Here is a 21369-nt window from a genome sequence, read left to right as displayed (position 1 = left end):
ACTACTCAGTGGAGATTCTACCTTCCTCCATGCCCTCTGGATCTAGGTTCCCTCTTGAAAGCTTGTAAGCCAGTCACTTCTTGCCTTTGTAGCCCTCCTCCCGGCCCCCACCTTTGGGTAGCCAATGTCCAAATTGCCCATCCCTGTCTACTGTTGTGTATGGAGGGGGTGGGAATGATCCTTGCTGTAAAGATTTGTTCACTCTTTTGAGCTACTGCATCCATAGGTATAGGTCAAGTTAATCAAATTGTATCAGATTACTCTTTTTTTTCCTCTTCTTCCTTCTTCTAGTCATTGAGGCCAGGTCAAGTGGGTATTATCGCATATGCCCTCTGTTTTTATCAGATGGATGCTTCACTCTCCACTCTAGTCCTCTGTGGCTATGTCACTGACTCTGGGCCCAAGAGTCCCCAGGTCTTGCCACACTACTGGCCAACCAGGTCTCCACCCAGATTCACAGGCGTCTATTGAACATTGGAGGGCTTAGCTTGCACTTTCATTGCTGTTTTTCCTTCACTTCCCCTTATTGGTGACAGACGTGGTCACCAATCAGAGCGTGTATTCCCACTGAGTCTTAGTCTTGGAAGGGGGTTTGCTCTGAGGGAACCTGACCACTTGCCTTGATGTCTCCTGGGTGAGCAATTTGCTTGTTCTTGAGTAATCAGTCAGTCTGACTATATTATTTTGTATTTTTCCTGTCAGTCTTTCTTTCAAGAAGTATCTTCTGTTCTTCTAGTCTCTCCAGGCTAGTCAGAGGACTTTTCTTAAAGGAATTTCATAACAAACACACTACTTTTATTTAGAAGTGCTTGCTTATTTGGGGTGGTCTGTGAGTTGCTTACCGAGGTTGAACCAGTAGAGTTGACTTGATGTATGGCGACTCCCTGTGGCTCAAAGTAGAACCGTTTTCCACTTCTACTTTATCTGATTTTTTCAGAAGCAGAGCACCATACGTTTCCTCCAAGAAGTCTCTGGGTGGACTTGTATTGCCAGCCTTTTGGTTAGCAGTCTAGCTCTTAACCATTTGCACCATCCATGGATGGAGATTGTGGTTGTTAAGTGCCATTGACTCACAGAGACCCTGCATAGGGTTTCAGAGGAGCAGCTGGTGGGTTTGAACAGCTGACCTTGTGGTTAGCAGTCCAGAGCTGATGCTACAGTGCCACACCGGGGCTCCAGATGGAGATTGTTGTTGTTTTTGTTAAGTCCCATAGAGTTGGTTCTGACTCATAGGGTAGTAACCCTGTATAGGGTTTCTAAGGAGCGGCTGGTGGGTTTGAATCGCTGACCTGTGTTTCAAACTGACCTTGTGGCCAAGTGCTTCAGCATTTTGGTCTTTTAAAAACGACACCAGGACTCCACTCACGAGGGAGGAACAAGTCAGCAAACCAGGGTGAGAATAGTTGCAGCAACCTCCCTGAATTGTTCAGGTAGAAATGGAGATTACAGGTAGTTAAACCTGACTTATACTTGAGTTTCCACTCTGGCATTTGCTCTGTGACCTTGGATAATTAATCTCTCTGAGTTCAGTTGCCTCATATATAAAATTAGGGTAATAGCTCCTTGTCTCATAAAAATTGTTATAAGGATTAAAAGAGATAAAAATATAAAACACAAATCTTGACATATAGTTATCATTAGGTTGAAAGAATAAGTATAGATGTGTGTGGGCAGGCCTTGGAATTGTTATTATTTACTGCCATCAGTTGGTTCTGACTCATTGATCCTATATAGGGTTTCCAAGGAGCAGCTGGTGGGTTTGAACTACCAACCTTGTGGTTTGCAGTCTAGTGGTGATCCTACAGTGCCACACCGGGAATCCTGCCTTGGAATAGCACTCTAAACTATCTTTAAAATATTTTTATTTTGTTGCTTTAGAGACCACACAGCACATTATCAATTCAACCATTTCTACATGAATAGCTTAGTGAGGTTGATGATTATTCTCACCAGGGTTTTCTGGCATAGATTCACTGCCTGGTAAGGTCCCTTTCTAATCTTTCAAGCTGATGATGTCGTTTTTATCTCTGTATAGATACTTCTTAAAACACCAAAATGCTCAAGACAGACCTTTTTTCCTTAGTTAAGCTATATACACTGTTGTTTGACTTGAAATGACTTCGGGGATATTTTTTCCTTAGTTAAGCTATAAACACTATTGTTTGCCTTGAAAATGACTTCGGGGATATTTTTTATTTAAGTGCTAAGTGATCTCAGGTCAGTGGTTTCACACAGTCCTCTTGGCTCCTGAAAGTCTGGAGACCAGGAGAATTTGGTATTCTGCTCTGCATATCTTGCTTGATCAGGATTCTTCTATAGAATCTTGGATCAAAAGGTTCAGTAATGGTAGCCGGACGCCATACAATTCTTCTGCTCTCTTGGGAAAGGAGGTGGTGCAATTAGCCACACATTCCACATCCTCCTCATTGATCTTGCACACTTTTTCTTTCGAAGAAAGACCCTGTATCATAGGGAAACAGGCTCGGAGACGCTCAGGGCAGGCTGAGTGATTTTGCTTACAGTCACATAATCATTCAGAAGTGGAAACAGCTCCTCCTGAAGCCCACGGTTTTCCCTCCATGTTCCTACCACAGGATTCGATCCGGCAACGCGGAACCCTGAGTTTCTGTGGCTGTCTCGATACAGGTGCACCGATCTGGAGCATGAGTCGCGTGAGCAGCCGACTCCGCGGCGTTGGAACTTGGCCCCAGGTACCTGGTCGGGTGAGCGAGAATTGGCAGAGGCAGGTATCCATCCCAGAAGGGGCGGTGGGGATTGGAGGAGGCCCAACTACAGTGGGCGGGCTCCGATCTGTTTGGGGCGAGGCGATGGCGCAGAGGAGTCCTCGATTGGCCGAGGCGGCGCGGGGGGGCGGGCGCCTGGAGGGCGCGGGGCGGGCGGGGCGCACGGCGGGATGAGGAGCTGGAGGAACCAGGCGAGGAAATGTCCGCCGCTGTGGGCTCTCGGGAGCGCGACTCTGCAGGTCAGCCGAGCGATGGGACCTGGGCTGGAGATTTAGGCCGGGAGCGGCGGTGGCTTTGGCTCACGGGAAGGCAGGGTTTGCGGTTTGGCCAGTGGCAGTAGGGGCGAAGACTTAGGTCCTAGCCCTACCATAGTGGGGAAACTGGGGCTGAAGTTCTGTGGGGAGGTTAGTTATTCTCAGCTGGGCGTGGTGAGGACAGGCGGGTGGAGATGGGGCTACGGAGGAATCCTGACGCTGGGACTTACCGGCCCACTCACTCGTAGTGTGACCTGCTTGGGTCTAGTCACTGCCCCCTTGTGAGCTACAGTTTCCTCTACCGAGCCTGCCCTCCTCCCAGACCTCTTGCGTTTGGGGCGAGTGTGGTTGCACGCATACCTGTGGGTGAGGTATGGTGTGTAGGCTGGCGCAGCGTAACTCTTGCCTGCGCTCGGCCCCTGTAATAGATTGAACTTTGTGCTGGCAGGATTCCAGGCCAGTCAAGTCTACCCTGGTCCTGGAGTCTAGGCCGTGGTTCCAGGTGAAATACTAAGTTTTTTTTCCCACCCAGCCCTTTTGTGCCGCACAAAAGGCCAATTGTTGAGCAGGAGTTGTCTTTTGGAGAGCCAGAGGCCCTGGACTGAAATTTGGGTCAGCCCAGGTGTTTCCAGAGGACACCTACACAAGCCTGCCTTTTCTGTCCAGCTTTACAGTTTCCTGCGCCGGCTGCTTGGTGTCTAACTGCCCCCTGGATGTGCCCGTGCTACTCTGGTTATGTGAGAACTTTGGTATGGCCACTAGTACCCATGTGTGCCTCTTTTCTCAGCCACTTGCTAGAGATGAAGTTTCTGTTAAGGAGTTGTGTAAAGTGGTGCCAGTGCTCCACTTGCTCTTACAAGGGGTGGAAACTATGAAGCGGGTGGGGAGGCCGAAGCACGAGCGTTTGTAAAATGAGAGGAAACTAGATGAGCAAAGGACTTCCTCAGGCTTTTGCTTTCCCTTCATTGCAGCTACCACAAGAAGCGATTGAAGCGCCTGATGGTGCCGGCAGTTTGGTTTGCGTCTCTGTTGGGCTTATCTCGCTTGAAGGGCTGATCTTGAGACAGCATTGCTTCAGTTTCCATGACGTTCTGGGCTATGATGGGGTGGGTGAGAGTTTAAGATTAAGAGCATGTTCTCCAATCGACCCTTCACCAGAAGCTTCTAGAATTTAGACATCCATAGAGGACAGGATTAATGGCAGCAGAAAGAGATAGGCTCTGTTTTTAGCTGACCAGTAACCTCATGAGAGGTGAGGCCAGATTTGAAGTCAGTTACTAACCTGACCCCTGACAGCACAATGGCTAAGTCCTCATCTGCCAACCAAAAGGTGGTTGGTTCAGACTCATCCAGTGACTCTGAGGAAGAAAGACCTAGTGAATAGTTCTCATAAAGGTTACAGCCTAGACAGCCCTCTGTCACGTGACACCACTGTACGGTGAAAAATCAACTGAACAACACAAACAACAGCCTGTCCCCCTGCGAGAAAAATACACAGGAGTCTCAGAATCTTTCATTTCCTTTCGAAAGCAAAACTAGTCTCATCTGGTGAGAATTGTCTAAGTTTTGGGTTTTAATTTAGAAAAAAGTCTGTCTTCATCAGAATAGCTATAATAAATGGTGCTACACTATTAATTGCTGAGTTGCTCCTGCTGAAATACTAAGGCACCAGGCCTGCCCAGATCATCCAGTAGCTCTGACCTCGAAGGAGAGGGACTATAGATAGGAGGAACCCTTTGGATGCTAGGATGTTACAGGTCCCAAGGGAAAGAGGTTGTGGATTTGTTTCTTTCTATATGCATACGATCAAAATAAAGACCCACCTGGTAGCCTAGATAACCAACCCAAGGCTACTTAAAATATGATTTGTGATGCACTGCAGGAGAGGCAAGGTTCCCAGCAGCAGCAGACAGTCCATAGAGAAGGTCTGTTGTTAGGTCTCATCTAGTCAGTTCTGACTGTTAGCTACCCTGTGCACAACAGAAACACTACCTGGTCCTGCGCCAACCTCACAATGGTTGTTAAACATTACTGCTGCAACAGTTCATCTCCTTGGGGTCTTTCTTTTTTTTGCTGACCCTTCACTTTGCCTAGCATGATATCTTTCTCCAGGGGCTGGTCCTTCCTGTTAATATATTCAAAGTATGAGAAATGAAGTTTGGCCATCCTGACTTCTAAGAAGCATTCTGGCTGTACTTTCAACACAGATTTGTTTGTTCTTACTGGTCCAATACCAGTCCATTTCAGCTCACTAATGCCTAGGATATCGATCTTTATGTGTTTCATTTCATTTTTTACAACTTCCAATTTCCCTAGATCCATACTTTGTATATTCCATGTTACAATTATTAAGGGATGTCTACAGCTATTTCTCCTCATTTTGAGTTGTGCCCCATCAGCAGTTGAAGGTCCCAAAAGCTTTATTCCATTTGCATCATCACGGTCAGCTCTACTTTGAGGAGGCATCCCTTCCCCAGTTGTATTTTGAGTGTCTTCTGACAATATTCTGGTGCTAGTCATATGTTTTCATGTTCAGTGTTCTGCTGCTTGTCATAAGGTTTTCGGTGGCTAAACATTCAGAAGTCGTTTGCTTCTCCTTCCTAGTATGTCATATTCTGGAAGCTCTCCTGAAACCTGTCCACTATGGTTTCCCCTGTTGGTATTTAAAATATTGGTGGCGTTTCTTCCAGTATCACAGCGACACTCAAGCCACCACAATACGACAAAACTGAGATGAGTGGTGGGGAAAGGTCTTTTGTTGTTTGTTGTTGTTAGGTGCCATTGAGTCGGCACCTACTCATAGTGACCTTATGCACAGCAGAACATAAAACACTGCCCGATCCTGGGCCAACCTCACTATCGTTCCCACGCTTGAGTCCGTTGATGCTGCCACTTTGCCAATCCATCTTGCTGGGTGTCTTCCTCTTTTTCTCTGACCCTCCACCCTACCAAACATGATATCCTTCTTCAGCGACTGGTCCCTCCTATGTAGAGTTGGACCAGCAGGTATTTTGGGATGAAAGCGTATCTGGTCTTCATGGGTTGGTAGGGAAAAGAAAGGTCTCTCCAAAATATCCATTTCTTTTTTTGTCTTGTCTCTGCTGAATCTGGGGTATCAGGATAAGCTTAGACGTGTCTGGGTGGTGCAGGGGGTTAAGCGTTGGATTACTAGTAAAAAGTTGGAGCACCGTGAAAGACAGGCCTGCTTCTGAAAGGTCATAGCCTTGAAAACCCTCAGGAGCAGACTGTTCCAACTGTACGCATATGGGGTCACTGTGAGTCAGAATCCGCTACAACAACAACAGGGTGAGAGATTGTAGTAGAAAAGTCTTCTGGTTCAGACTGGTGTCTTTGAATTAAGTTGTGTGCTATTGAAATGAGATGCAGTGCTCTGGTTGTGTGGCAGTGCATCTGACCTTCTGGGCTTCTTTAGCTACAAAGACCATGCACTGGCCTGAGACAGGTCTCTGTTGTAGGTAGGGCCTTCTCTGTTTCTTTAGCTGTTCTTTGTATAGCATCTTCTTTCCTTGAAAATTTAAGAATAGGGTCTGATTTGGGAGAAATGCCTCTTAAATTTCTGTCCAGCAACTGAAGGTGTGCTTTTCCAGAGAACCCTTGGGGCATCCTGCATAGGAATCAGCATTCCTCCTTGTCCTTCTTGTGTGGGATGTTCATCTGGATTTTAACTTGTTGTTAAATGCTCTCGAGTAGATTCAGACTCATAGCTATCCTGTATAGGGTTTATGAGGAGCAGCTGGTGGGTTTCAACTGCTGACCTTACAGTTAGCAGGCCAATGTTGATCCTACAGTGCCACCCTGGACCCTGATTTCAGTCTAGGCACATGCAAACGGAGCCATGTTCTGGAGGATTCTGAGCTATGCACTCGAAAGGAAACAGCTACTCAGAAGTCCCATTGGGCTGTTCCGACTCGGCCAATTAAAAAAAGTTGTAATAATAGACACATTTTGGTCTTTTGAAATGGTTTTCTTGTTCCATGGTTGACTCAGAGAGCCAGCTTTGTAGTCACTCAAATTTAGAATGAAATGTGTTGTATGTGTTTTTCCCCCTGGACCCAGGAAACAAAGCATTAAAGTCTATCTGGCCTGAGAAAGGAAATGAATGCTATTTATATCTCAGGGTAACCTAAAGGGTAACCTAGATTACCAGAGTAGAAGCCAGCAAGAATGTTGGAAAAATTGCCTCGGGATTCGTTTGTTTCTTCCCTCTCCCCCCTTCTTCCCTCCTTTTCTCTCTCTCTCTAAAGTTCAGGGACCTTACTTTGTCGGTATGAATTAATAAAATCAGCGTGACCAACATATTCTTTCAGCACGGGGAAAATGAGTTTGCTTCTGTTTATTTAGAGGAAGAAATGTCCCCATCACCTCCACCTATGGGAAGCCCTACAGGCTGCTAAGCAAATGATTTATCTTGGGTTACTTTGTTTAAACAAAAGAGAACTGTGTTCCTTTTTGTTTTTCCTCTCTCCACTTTCCTTCTTTGTCCCTTTTAACCTGGTGTTTGTTTCTCTACAGGAGAATCCCCAGAAGACTTTTTTTTTTCCCTTCAGCAAACAGTTTGTTTTGGAAATTATGTTGTGGAAGTCTAAAGTAAGAGAGGTGACCCGGAACACTCAGAAGCGGAGATTTGCCCCCTGAAATCCTCAGGGATCAATAGTTCAGGCATCAATATATTTTTTTTTAGAGGAAAGACAGTGTTAGAGCCTAGAAGCTTTGCTGCTTAAAATGTGCTGTAACGAACCTTGTAGACTTACTGGCTGATGCATATTGAATCGTAGCTAGCAAATGTTCAAATGCTGATGATGAGGATTTGAGCAGTCCATGTCTAAGTAGATGAGGACCTGGGGTTATTTTATTTTCATTATCACTCCTTAGGATTTCTGGAGGAAACCCTGTACTGTTCACTGCTTCCTTGACTTTTTTTCTGCTATATTTTTCAGGCTTACCTTGCTGTTCTTGGTATTTTGCATTCTCTCTGCTTCCAAAGTGTCAGCCTAATGCCTTGTATATCAGATGTCATTGTTGTTAGATGCCACCAAGTCGATTTTCAGTTCATAGTGACCCTGCGTGATAGAGTGGCACTGCCCCATAGGGTTTCTAGGCTGCAGTCTTCAATGGAATAGATGCCAGGTCTTTCCGTCCCAAGAGTGGTTGGATGAGTTCGAACCACCATCCTTTTGGTTATCAGCCGAATGTTTAACCATTGTTCCACCAGAGTTCTCATATCTGTCTCCGGTGGAATTTTAATCATTGTTACATGCTGTCCTGTCGATCCCAACTCATCCAGAGACGACTGTATGTGGTGGTGGTAATGGTGGTGGTGTCGTGACGTGGAGTTGGTTCCGACTCATAGTGCCCCTGCATAGGGTTTCCAAGGCTGTAAATCTTATGGGAACTCTGGAACAGCTGGCAGTTTCGAATTGCTGACCTTGAGGTTAACTGCCCGACTTGTAAGCACTATACTACCAGAGCTCCTTCCTGTGTGTGGAGACCCATACAATTCCTAACCTGCCGTTCTTTATAGCTAACTCCAGTCCCCTTCCTCTTTGGGCATGCTCGTCCTCCCCTTCCCCCTCCTCCTGGTTTGATCTTTCTACTTCTCTTTTAGCTTTATCTCCAGACCACAGATGGTTCACAGAAGGCCCAGTGAGGGGAGAGTGCTGGGGGAAACAGTCGAGTCATCTCTCCCAGAGCCCATCACCACTGACCTACTGTCTGAAAATAATTGCATGTAGTCTTCCTTCTTGAAAGTTAACCTCTTGTATTTCATTCCTGCTAGCCTAAATTGGATCTCACAGAGTGGGATTGATTTTGAGCCCAGAGTTCACAGACTTGCAGGGCGTAGGGTGGTGTGTTGTGAGCCCATTTTAAATGCTAAGGAAACTGATGGTACTTTTATTTCATAACCGTGTTGTTGTTGTGAAGTGCTGTTGAGTCGATTCTGACCCATAGGGACCCTGTATAGGGTTTCCAAGGAGTGGCTGGTGAGCTTGAACCACCGAACTTGCAGTTCAAACAACTTTGCAGTCTGATGTATTAGCCATGAAGATAATGATAAATGTAATTAAAAAAAAAAAAAAGAAAGAAAGAAAGCTAAAAGCATGGTTACTTGACTGTTAATAACAAGTATTTGAGGTAATGACTTTGCTAAAACAGAAATTATTCTAGCCATTCTTTTTAACCCCAAGTACCCAGTGTGGTGCTGTAGGATAAGCATTGGACTGCTAACTACAAGGTCGGTGTTTCTAACCCACCAGCTGCTCCTTGGAAACTCTATACAGGGTCTCTATGAGTTGGATTCAGCTCGACGGCACTTAACAACAACAACCCAGTGTTACCAGGATCCCTCATGAACTCCCATACCTGTATACAGTATGCTTTGCAAATACCTAACTATCCTTTGCTATCACTGTAAAGTCCAAACTCCACAAGGCCTCCACAACCCTACAGTTTGGACCTATGTTTATGACTACTGATATTTTTAGCAGCTACTCTTTATTAAAAACTTCCTGTGAGACTGTAGCCCTCACACTGTCACAGAAATTCTCTGCACGGATCTCTTCTTCTCAAATGGAGTAATTGAGGCTCAGAGAGGGTTGTTAACATGTTTGAGGTAACTCAGCTGGTCAGTGACAGAGTGAGAAAGTCATCTGTTTGACTAATACTTAATTAAACCTTTACCCCTGTACTTTTCTTTTGCATCTCCTAATGCTTGTCAGGGAGTCCTGGGATGGCACTGTAGGATAAGCACTGGACTGCTAACCACAAAGTTGGTGGTTCAAACCCACCAGCTGCTCAGAAATCCTCTACAGGGCCACTACAGGTGTTAGAACCAACTCAAGGGCCCTTAAACTCATTTATACTTTGTACTATAATTTGTTTCTGAGCTATAATGTCATGTCTCTGAGTTTTTGTTGAAGTGATTTCTTCTGCCAGAAACACGTTGTGAGCTGTTTGTTCATTTTTCAGTTTACTAAGGAGCTCTGGTAGCGTAGTGGTTACGAATCGGGCTGCTAATCTCAAGGTTAGCAGTTGGAAACTACCAGCTGTTCAGTGGGAGAAAGATGAGGCTTTCTGCTCCCGTAAATATTTACAGCCTTTGAAACGCTGTGCAGGGTCACTATGAGTTGGAACTGGCTCCATGGTGCTTAACAATAACAACAACAACAACATAGTTTACTGATTAAAAGCATACTCCTGGAAGAATGTTGAAATGGCAAATGATTTGTTGTTATTTGTATTTTTAAACAAACAAACAAAAAAACCCCAAAGCATCCTCTTGTCCTAGACTTCCTGGGTTTGAACTCTGACTGTACCACTGATTCTTGGGTAAGTTGCTTAAACCTCTCTCTCTTGTTGATTCCTGGTCTATAAAGTGGAGATAATAATAGAACTTACGTCATAGAGTTATTTAGGGGTTTAACTGTATGTGAGGTTATTAAAGTAGTGTGTGGAGTGTGTTGTTGTTTTTAATGTTGTTGAGTCAGTTCCAACTTGTAGCAACCTTATATAGTGTTTCCAAGGAGGGGCTGGTAGGTCCAGTGCTTGTCCTACAGTGCCACATCGGGACTTGAAATATTTGCTATTAACATTATTATTGCTAATATTGCTATCGATGTCTTGAACACAACCTGCCTTAGATGGTGGTTAGTTGGCTCTACATCAGTTTATCGCCCTGTGATTTGAATGTACACACTGCTGGCATGTGTGTCCCTGTCTTACACTGGGGTGGCCATGGGCATACACAGCTTGGCCTCACTGGCAAGCATGGAACTGTCTTCCTCTGGCCAGTTTGAGCTTCCAAGTGTTATGGGGCACTTGGCTTGTGAGTATTATGCTTACATGTTTTTGCAGGTTCTTCCAGTATGTTGAAATGGAATGTAAAGGGCAGTGACTGAAAAGGTAGGAAGGGACGCATCTTCCTACACTTGTCTAATAGATGCTCAGGAAGGGCAGGACATGGTCTCCACCCAGCAGCCAACAGTCACAGACCCACACATCCTGTGGAGATCACGGGGTACTTTTGCTTTGTTATCCAAACCGGACTTACCCTTTGTATTCATTCGGTACCTACCACTCAGAATTTACAACTTCACTGAAGATGTGCTCTTGTTTGCAAAAGGTGTAGTTGTCAGGAGGGAGTTGGTGACCAACGGATCTGGTGTCCTTTACTATGTGTGTTCTTGAACAACTGTGTTATCTGCTCTGGGCCTTAAGAGTCTTACTTGTAAACTGAGGGCAATAATTGATCAGAAATAACATACATAATGCACTTCACACAGAGCCTAGGTATTAGTAGGTACTCCCCAAATAATACTCATATTGTCAGAGTAGTAAGGGGCTAGGAGTGATGAAAGAGAGGGAAAAGAGTTAATCGTTTCCTAGTATCTGCTGTATGCTAGACATCGCGTTAGGCTTTTGGCCCATATGAGTTCATTTGTTTGTCCTCTTTATGTCTCAGTAAGCTTGGTGAAGCTACTCCCATTTTACAAATGAGGAAACAAATTCAGTAATTTGCATGAGGCTTCCTATTAAGTAATGAATGGGTTGTTGTTGTTAAGTGCCGTGGAGTTGGTTCTGACTCATATCGACCCTGTATAGGGTTTCCAAGGTTTGCAAGTCTTTGTGGGAGCAGAAAGCCTCATCTGTCTCCTGCAGAGCACTGGTGGGCTTGAACTGAGCCAGTAAAATAGCCAGGTCTAATGGAGCTCTGGTAGCGTAGTGGTTACGAATCGGGCTGCGAACCTTAAGGTTGGCGGTTCGAAACTACCAGCCGCTCCGCGGGAGAAAGATGAGGCTTTCTACTCCCGTAAAGATTTACACCCTCGGAAACCCTGTACAGGGTCGCTATGGGTCGGAAACGACTCGACAGCACTTAACAACAACAATGGAGCTCTGGTAGCATAGTGGTTACGAATTGGGTGCGAACCTCAGGGACAGCAGTTCGAAAGTACTAGCTGTTCTGCGGGAGAAAGATGAGGCTTGCTGCTCCCATAAAGATTTACAGCCTCGGAAACCCTGTAAAGGGTCACCATGATTCGGAACTGATTCTATGGCACATAACAACAACAACAACAATTTACTCCAAAGCCTAGGCTTTCCCTAGAACAGTCTGCTGTCTCTTATTCTAACAACAAGTTAAATAACAAGAAGGTACTCAGAACTCAGATAAACTCAGATAAATTAGTGTGGTTGAGGATGGCTTCACGAAGAAGGCAGAGGTTGAGGCTGGACCTTAAAGAAGAGGTGGCCGGAAAGTAGAAGGAACTTTGACGTGGAGCTGAGTGAGGGTGGCATGCATGGGGTACTCGTCTGTTAAGATTGGGTTCATTGGGTGGTGGATTGGTGAGAGAGGTCATACATGCATGTTTCACCAGTTTGTACCTGTAACATGAAAAGTTCTAGAGCAAGAAGAGATGACACTGGTTTAATCTGGCCAAGTCCAGAGGTTCTGTTGGGTAGGGAGATGTGAGAAGACTCTTAGCCTGGAAGCTCTGGAGGTAACAGATGAGATGATGACGACCTTAAGGAAGGCAGCTGGGTGACTGCCTGCTACTGGGGCCCAAGAACAGGGTTGAGCAGGTGACAGAATTGCAAACCTGGCTGATGGGGACGATGACGGTACTGATGACAGAAGGGGGAACTCAGGGAAGGGCCTAGAGGTTGAGCCAGTTTTACCTGGAACCCATCTGCATCCAGAACATTGGGTGGAAATGTCCAGTAGGCAGTGGAGGGTCTGAGCTCAGGCGTGCTGGATAGGTCAGTAGACTTCACCAAGATTGTCAATGGTTCTTGTAATGGAGGAAGAACACGTTATAGATTTGCATTACCTAGTGCCTTAGCCACTAGCCACATGTAGCTGCTTACATTTGTTAAAATAGAAAGTGCAGTTTCTCATTTGCCTTGGTCACATGTCAGTTGTTCAGTTGTGGCTTGTGGCTACTGTGTTTGGCAGTGAGTTATAGAGTATTTCCATCGGCTCAGAAAGTCCTATTGAGCAGTGCTGCTCTAGACCTTTGGAGTTCCTGGAAATAACTAAGGGTCCAGAGGGAGGACAAGGGGCCTGAGGAGGAGATAGGAAGAGCAATTGAATTAGGAACTAATGTTGCTGCATCTTGGACAGTTCTCAAAAGAGATGAGGTATTTGCATTTTGGCTTGAGTTTTGTTTTCCTTTGCTTGATGTTCATGTTTTATGGAAATCCCAGATCTCAAGTTGGTGGTAGGCTTGTTGTTGTTGTTAGGTGCCATCGAGTCAGTACCAACCCATAGTGACCCTGTGCACAACAGTACGAAACACCTTCCAGGTCCTGCGCCTTCGTCACAGTTGTTGCTGTGTTTGAGCCCGTTGCTGCAGCCAGTGTGTCAGTCTGTCTCCTTGAGGGTCTTCCTCTTTTTCACTGACCCTCTAGTAGGGTGGCAACTAGAAAGTGAGGTCTTCCTTTTGGAGATCTGGCCTTTGACAGGTTGTTGACCTCTAGAGCACCTTTTGGACAAGCAGTGACGCATAGATAATAGCCTCAAATGAACTGTGGAAAAACTACAGTAGCCATGAGACATATGTGTACTGTTATCTTTGTTGAGGAATCAGAGGCCTAGAGAAGTTAGATAATTTAAGGTCACATAGCTAGTAGGTGGCAGGGCCAGAAATGGAACCTAAGTGCTTGACTCTAAAGCCTGTGTTGTTGTTGTTAAGTGCTGTTGAATCGGTTCCAACTGATAGTGACCCTGTATAGGATTTCCAAGGAGCAGTTGATGAGTTTGAACCACTGACCTTGCTGTTCAAACTGACCTTGAGTATTTATCCTATGGCACCACACTAGAACTCCAAAGCCTGTATAGTTAATATATATTTTTGTTATACAAAAAAATATGTTTTTGTACTTGACTTTGAAAGTAAAGAAAAATAAATCCTACTGCTGAGAACTGACTACTGTTAACATTCTGATGTTTGCCCTCCCACACTTTTCTATGTGCGTATGTTTATAGCACTGTAGGATAAGCACTGGACTGCTGACTTCAAGGTCAGCAGTTTAAATTCCTTGGAAACCTTTTACAGAGTGACTATGAGTCACAAATGACTAGTCGGCACTTCACAACAACAACAAAACAACAACCATCATTTTTGTGTGTAAGGATGCCTCAAGACCCACCAGTACTTCATTCTATTGTACATAGGGTCGCTGTGAATCAGAGCTGACTTGACAGCATCAGACAGCAACAACGTGTATATATCCGTAAGTGTGGGGATATTTGTAAACATGTATGTGGATATGTATTCCAGTCCTTTGTAATACATATAGATATAATTCTCAATTCCTATTGGCTTGGACTTCTAGTGTGATGCTGTAGGATTGGCACTGGGCTGCAGACTACAAGGTCAGCTGTTCAAGCCTACCAGCTGCTCCTCAAAACCCTATATAGTGTCACTATGAGTTGGAACCAACTCGATGACACTCAACAGCAACAACAAAAAGACTAAAAACAAATTTATTTGTTGTTAATTTGGCCCAGCTCATTTGGCAGTAGACTTGTTTGAACGAACATGAGATTATTTATGGGCTCAGTTTATCCCGTTAAGTGTTACTATTCATAAGTTGCACTGTGAAATTACATATTTTTAACTTTCATTGTAAATTGGGTGAAGATTGACAGAGCAGATCAGTTTTCTGTTGTACACTTCATATATATTTTGTTTCATGTGATGGATTGCAATTCCCAGTGTAACATCACTCATCCCACTTCCTCTCTGTGTGTACTGTTTCTCTGCCCTCTTTCCTAACTCTTCTGAACTTTGCCCTGGGGTGAGTGCTGCCCTTTTGATCTCCAGTGGTTGATTATTCTAAGGTGTGAGTGCCTCTTCAGTTTTATTGTCCCCTATATATTAGCATAAAGGAGCCTAGAGGTTACAAATCGGTCTGCTAACCTCAAGGTCGGCAGTTCGAAACTACCAGTGGTTCCGCGGGAGAAAGATGAGGCGGTCTGCTCCCGTAAAGATTTACAGCCTTGGAAACCCTGTGTAGGGTCATTTTGAGTCGGAACCGACTCCACGGTACTTCACAACAACAACAACATATTAGCGTAGTGGTTACAAATTGGGCTGCGAACCACAAGGTCATCAGTTCGAAACTACCAGCTGTTCCACGGGAGAAAGATGAGGCGTTCTGCTCCCGTAAAGATTTATAGCCTCAGAAACCCTGTACATGGTCACTATGAGTCAGAACCGACTCCACGGCACATAACAACAACAAAATATATTCTTAAGGAGCTCTGGTAGCATAGTGGTTATGAATTGGGCTGATAACCTCAAGTTTGGCAGTTTGAAACTACCAGCCGTTCTGCAGGAGAAAAGATGAGGCATTCTACTCCTGTAAAGATTTACAGCCTCGGAAACCCTGTGCAGGATCGCTGTGAGTTGGAACCGACTCCATGGTACTTAACAACAACAATATATTCTTGTTGCTAAGTGCCATTGAGTTGATTCTGGCTCATAGCAACACTGTGTAGGATTTCTGAGGAGCATTTGGTAGGTTTGAACTGCTGACCTTGCAATTCAAATGGACTTTGTAGCCCAGCGCTTACCCTACAGTGTCACACCAGGACTCCTCCCCCTTATAGAGCTTTCTCTTATTTGGTAGAAAATTGAGCTGTGGGGGTGATTCAGTTCTAGATTTAAAAGGTGACTACGGGCCAAAGTAAAGAAAACAAAAATCCTCACCACTGGACCAATAAACAACATTCTTAACGGAGAAAAGATTGAAGTGGTTAAGGACTTCATTCTTTTTGGGTCAACCATCAACACTCACGGAAGCAGCAGTCAAGAAATCAAACGACGTATTACATTAGGCAAATCTGCTGCACAAGACCTTTTTAAAGTGTTGAAGAGCAAAGATGTTAGCTTGAGGACTAAGGTGCACCTAACCCAAGCCATGGTATTTTCAATAACCTCTTATGCATGCGAAAGCTGGACAGTGAATAAGGAAGACCATAGAAGAATTGATGCTTTTGAGTTATGGTGTTGGAGGAGAATATTGAAAGTGCCATGGACTGCCAAAAGAACCAATAGATCCATTTTGGAAGAAGTGCAGCTAGAGTGCTCCTTGGAAGCCAAAATGGTCAAACTTCGTCTTTCATACTTCGGATATATTGTCAGGAGGGATCAGTCACTGGAGAAGGATATGATGTTTGTTAAGGTGGAGAGTCAGAGAAAAAGAGGAAGACCCTCAACGAGATGGATTGGCCAAGTGGCAGCATCGATGGACTCAAGTGTGGCAACAGTATGTTGGCTCAGGATTGGGCGTGTTTAGTTCTGCTGTGCATAAGGTCGCTATGAGTCGGTATTGACTCAATGGCACCTAACAACACCAACAACACCAAGGGCCATAGTCTGGGGGGATTCCATCAGTGTATATCCACCCAGTAAACCTGGTCTTTTTTTTTTTTTTTTTTAATGATTCTGAGTTTGTTCTACAATTTTCTTCTACTCTATCCTGGCCCTTCTAATGGGATCCCTTTCAGAGCAGTTGGTAGTGGTAGCTGGGCACCATCTAGTTCTTTTGGTCTTAGGGTCATGGAGGCTGGTGTTTGTATGGGCCATTAGTCTTTTGGACTCATTGTTTCCATGTGTCAGATTTTTTTTACTCTTTCCTCCTGAGAGAGACTAGTACTTGCGCCTTAGCTGACTGCTCACGAGCTTTTAAGACACACACTATGAGGATATTAAAGTATTTGATTACTGGATGTTGCCTTAGACCCCACTGGTGGTGGTGTGGTGGTGGTGTGCCACTGACTTGGTTCCTACTCAGCGACTCTATATAGGGTTTCTGAGGTAGTAAATCTTTACGGGAGCAGAAAGCCTCATCTTTCTCCTGCAGGGCAGCTGGCAGATTTGAACTACTGACCTTGCAGTTAGCCGCCCAATGTGTAACCACTATACTACCAGGGCTGTTTGTTATATAGTATATGACACAGTTAGTTAGGAGTCCTAGTGTGGCATTGTGGACTAATGCGTCAGGCTGTAAAGTTGTGTGAACAGCAAGGTCGGTGATTCAAGCTCACCAGCTGGCCCTTGGAAACCCTATGCAGGGTCTCGCTATGAGTCGGAATCAACTCAAAGGCACTTAACAACAACAACATATGGCACAGTTACTATGTTATCTTGCTAAAATCCTTCAAATTCCAAAGTACACCTGGCCCTAGGGGGTCCCAGATAAAGGACTGTAGGCCCGCTTTAGTTTCTTTTGGACTGCTGCCCCTGGGCTAACAGAGGAGCCTTGAGGGGTGCTCAGTTTGAAGCTTGATTCTGTGAGATGTGCAATGAACAGAATTTTCAAGGAAAATAGAACACTTTTGTGTTTTCACACATCCAGATCAAAGAGGCAGTTGTTACTATAAGTGGCCTATGAGGCTCTTACTGGGAAATGGTTGCATTTATAAGCAAGACAGGTGGTCTGCAAGAACTCACCCAAAAACCACAGTGAGCTTCATCTCTGTAGCAAGGCTGTCTACTCAGTATGTGTTTACCACCAGCCTGGTATGTTCATGTAAGCCGGAGGTGAACCCGGGAGCAATGAGAATAGCTATCAGTTCCTGCTCCCAAGAAGCTTGTGGTCTAGCTGAAGATGCAGCGCAGTTATGGTCCCATCCTGATCATTGTCTTGACAAAGGTAAGCGCTAGTGGGGTGGGGGTAAGAATATCAGGAGAGAGCCACAGAAGGCTTGTTGAAGGTGATGGCTCTGAGCTGAGTCTTGAAGGATGAGTTAAGTTACCACATGTAAGTGGGGTTGGGAAGTGTTAGGGTTACCAAGAGCACCGGGAGTGGGGTGAGGGGGTGACATCTGGAAAGATAAATAAGTTGGATGTGACAGAAGTAGGGGGCGGTAGCGGGAGAGGAGACGTTGGGGTAGGGAGTATGAGAGGAAGTTTGGCGCTATACAGGGCCCTTGTCTGCGATAATTAGAAGTTTAGGGTTTATTCTAAAGGTAAATTACCAAGGGATTTTGTGCAAGGGATGATCTGCTCAGATAGGGGTTTTCTTTCAAGAAGTTGGCTGGATGGATTGGTGGGGTGTGAGAAGAAAGCAGGAAAATCATTAAAGGGTTTTACAGAAATGCTAAGGGCCTAAATAGTAGGGCATGCGTGGCAGTGGGGATGGAGAAAAGAGGGTCAGGTATAAAAGTATTTAAGAGAGTGAATGTATAGGATTTGCTGACTGACCGTAGGAAGAAACGAAACATTTCATATGTCACTTAGGAGATTTGGTGACAAAGGGTCAGGGTCTGAGGTTGGAAAAAGATCAGAGTGGGAGTAAGGAAGTAAGAGAGGAGAAAGGACAGGAAGCTGTGGCTAGAGAGGAACTGGGAGACATTGGTAGTTTATTTAGGAAAGAGCTGCTGACAGCCAGCTTCCGGGTCAGATTCTAGAGAGAAGACATTTCAGTAGATTTGCCTGTGGCTGGAAATCCCCAAAAGCGTGCCTTAAAGTTTCCATACATAGAAACATGTGAGCACACAGGGCAGATGAGGTCTGTGTGCTCCCAGGCAGTTTTCCATCAGTATGAGGGTAAGTCAAAAAATATTGCTACACAGGTTCCACTTCAGATATGCATGAGTGTATTCCAAAGAAAACACATCTAGACATGTTTCTGTGATCAGTAGATGGCTGCAAACAAGGTCTCTCGGTAATACAGTTGTCTTAGTCTCCTTTTGTGTTGTTGTTGTTAAATGTCTTTGAGTCGCTTCCAACTCATTAGTGACCCTGTTTTGGGTTTCTAAGAGTGGCTGGTGGGAACAGAAGATACTTCGTGAAGAAAGACCAGCAGGAAAAATCAGAAACAATAATGGCAGTATGATTGATGAATACAAGAACAAGTAAGTTGTTCGCCCGGGAGCCATCCAGGCAAGTGGTCAGGTCCCCGCAGAGCAAACTCCCTCCCAAAACTAAGACTCAGAGGGAATACATGAGCAGGCATGTGGGCTGGTTGGTGACCACGTTGGTCACCGATAAGGGGAAGAAGGGGAAAAAACAGCAATGAAGTTGGGATCTAAGTCCGACCACATTCAGTAGACTCCTGTGAACCCGGGAGGAGACCTGGATGGCCAGCAGTTGCAACAAGACCCGGGGACTCCTAGGTGACATGGCCACAGAGGACTAGAGCAGAGAATAAAGCGTCCAGCTGATATGAAGTGAGGGGAAATGCACAAGAATACCCATACTTGCAGATAGTACCCACTTGACCTGGCTTTGATGGCTGGATGATTAGAACTTGACTAGAAGAGGAAAGAAGAGGGAGGAAAAAAAAAAGAGTAACCTGCTACAATTTGATGAACTTTACCTATACTTATGGATGTAGTAGCTCAAAAAAGGGACCATATCCTTACATCAAGGATCACTTCCACCCCCTCAGTACATAGGGTTGACAGGGATGGGCTATTTAGACATTGGATACCCAAAATGGTGGTGGTGGTGGGGCTACAAAGGCAAGAAGTGACTGGCTTACAAGCTTTCAAGAGGGAGCCTGGTTCCAGACAGGGCAGGGGTAGGTAGAACTTCCACAGAATGATTTCCAATCTGTTGGGACCGGGCTGGCAAAAGGAAATGGGGACAAGATTCTTGTGGTACAATAGTGAATAATTGCCATCAGGACTGACTGTGAGGGTTGGAAACGTAGAGGTAGATGTTTTTTGACAAAAGGAGGGGAGTGATTGATTTTGCAGTCCAGGAGCGGAGGTCCCTGGGACCATCAGGTGAGAAGAGTGAAAAGTGTGACCCTACCCAGAGAGGCAGTGAAGCCAGGCATGGAGACAGAGATGAGGACGTGGGCAGATGGAGTGGCAGGGGACATGGGCCTCAGGGAGGGAGAGGGGCTGTGTGCTGACAGCCAGGGGTCGGACCTGTGGGGTGTATCCTTTGGTTATTTGATGATGCATGGAGGGGATTGTAATTAATCGAAAGGAAATATGATAGGATGAATGTGAAGCTGATGTTCTCCCATGTAAACCCACATAATTCACAATTAAAAAAAAAAAAAAAAAAAAAAAGAGTGGCTGGTGGGTTTGAACCACCAACTATGCAGTTAGCAGTCCAGCGACACACTAGGATTCCTTAGGGTACCTTTAAGAAAAAGTCCAACCAAAACATTTGACTTCCAAGAATATCTCCTAGGCAGTTAAATTCAAGACAGATAGTTTCAGTTAGCTCAAAGTATGGTGATTGTTACTTGGGATCCCAAAGGGGTCATCTTGAAAGATTTTCTTGAAGGACACATGATGATCATGACAGCTTATTAGGAAGAGGCTTCAAGAAAATTGAAAAGTGCCTTGGTGAGAAAAAGACCAGGAAAGTTGTACCGAGGAATTTTTTCCATCATGACAAAGCACCTGCTCATTTTTCAAGGGGTAGCAAGAGCTGTTCTATAAGAATTTTGTTGGGAAACCTTACCCCATCCACCCTACAACCCTGATCTTGCCCTTCCAGACTTCTTTTTGTCCAGACTTGTTTTTTTTAGAAAAGCTTTTATTGTGAATTGAATGAAGGTTTACAGAGCAGATCATCAGTTTTTGCATTCAACAAATCATCACAATGATCACAGCCACCTCCATGCACCATCAACTTAACAGTACTTTCCTCTATTACCCTTTTTTTTGTTGATGTACACATACTACATTGAAAATATATATTTGTTTAAATGTCCCAAGGGCACATTTTGCAAACCAGCCTCCTGCCCTCAGACACACTGCCTTTCTCAGTTCGTGGGCATGTAGTCCTTCTGCTGCTCTTTCTCTCTATGCCATTGCCTTTGCCACCATTTCTGTTATAGTTGCTTTTCTGGTTAGGATCTCTTGCTCCTCTCCTGTTCTTCCTTCTTGATGATGCTAGGGTCCTCTGTTCCCAAAATGACAGATTAACTGCAAACTCCTTTTAGTAACACCTCTCTCTTCTACATTTGCAGTTCTGATAATCACCATTAGACCTGATAACAGTTACTTACAATTGAATCATAAAATCCTATCCCTGTCATCACTAGACCCATCTGGACAAGAGGAAAACTTTCAGCAGGGATTCTTTTAAACTCATCTCATTCTGACCCTAAGCACAGCACCCTCATGAAAGCTTGTAAGCCAGCCACTTAGTGCATTTATAGCCCCCCGGTCTTGATAGTCAAAGTCTGAGTTGCCCGTCTCTATCAATCCAGTGTACTGAGGAGGTAAGCTTGATCCTTGATATGAAGAAACCTTCCCTTTCTGTTTTAATTTTGGGCACCTTCATCCATAAGCAAAGGTCTAGTTCATCAAATTGTAGAATTTACACTTGCTCCCTGTATCAAACTTTTTTATCTTCTTCTGAGTGAGTTCT

At 44.8% G+C, this 21369-nt stretch overlaps 1 protein-coding gene across 1 annotated transcript in view; it reads left to right on the top strand.

The window, feature by feature from the left end:
* The window catches only part of INPP5B (inositol polyphosphate-5-phosphatase, 75kDa), a 93965-nt gene that overhangs the window by 30773 nt on the left and 41823 nt on the right, over positions 1-21369 (top strand). The window contains exons 7-9 of the mRNA XM_006867556.1: positions 2595-2723; positions 2785-2813; positions 3741-3747. Coding sequence (XP_006867618.1) covers positions 2595-2723; positions 2785-2813; positions 3741-3747 — 165 coding nt within the window. The remainder of the gene's footprint in view (positions 1-2594; positions 2724-2784; positions 2814-3740; positions 3748-21369) is intronic.

This window comes from Chrysochloris asiatica, unplaced genomic scaffold (genome assembly GCF_000296735.1).
Source record: "Chrysochloris asiatica unplaced genomic scaffold, ChrAsi1.0 scaffold00106, whole genome shotgun sequence".
NCBI classification, from domain to species: domain Eukaryota; kingdom Metazoa; phylum Chordata; class Mammalia; order Afrosoricida; family Chrysochloridae; genus Chrysochloris; species Chrysochloris asiatica.
Note: the sequence above shows the minus strand (reverse complement) of the source record. Positions and strands in the feature narration are given on the sequence as shown.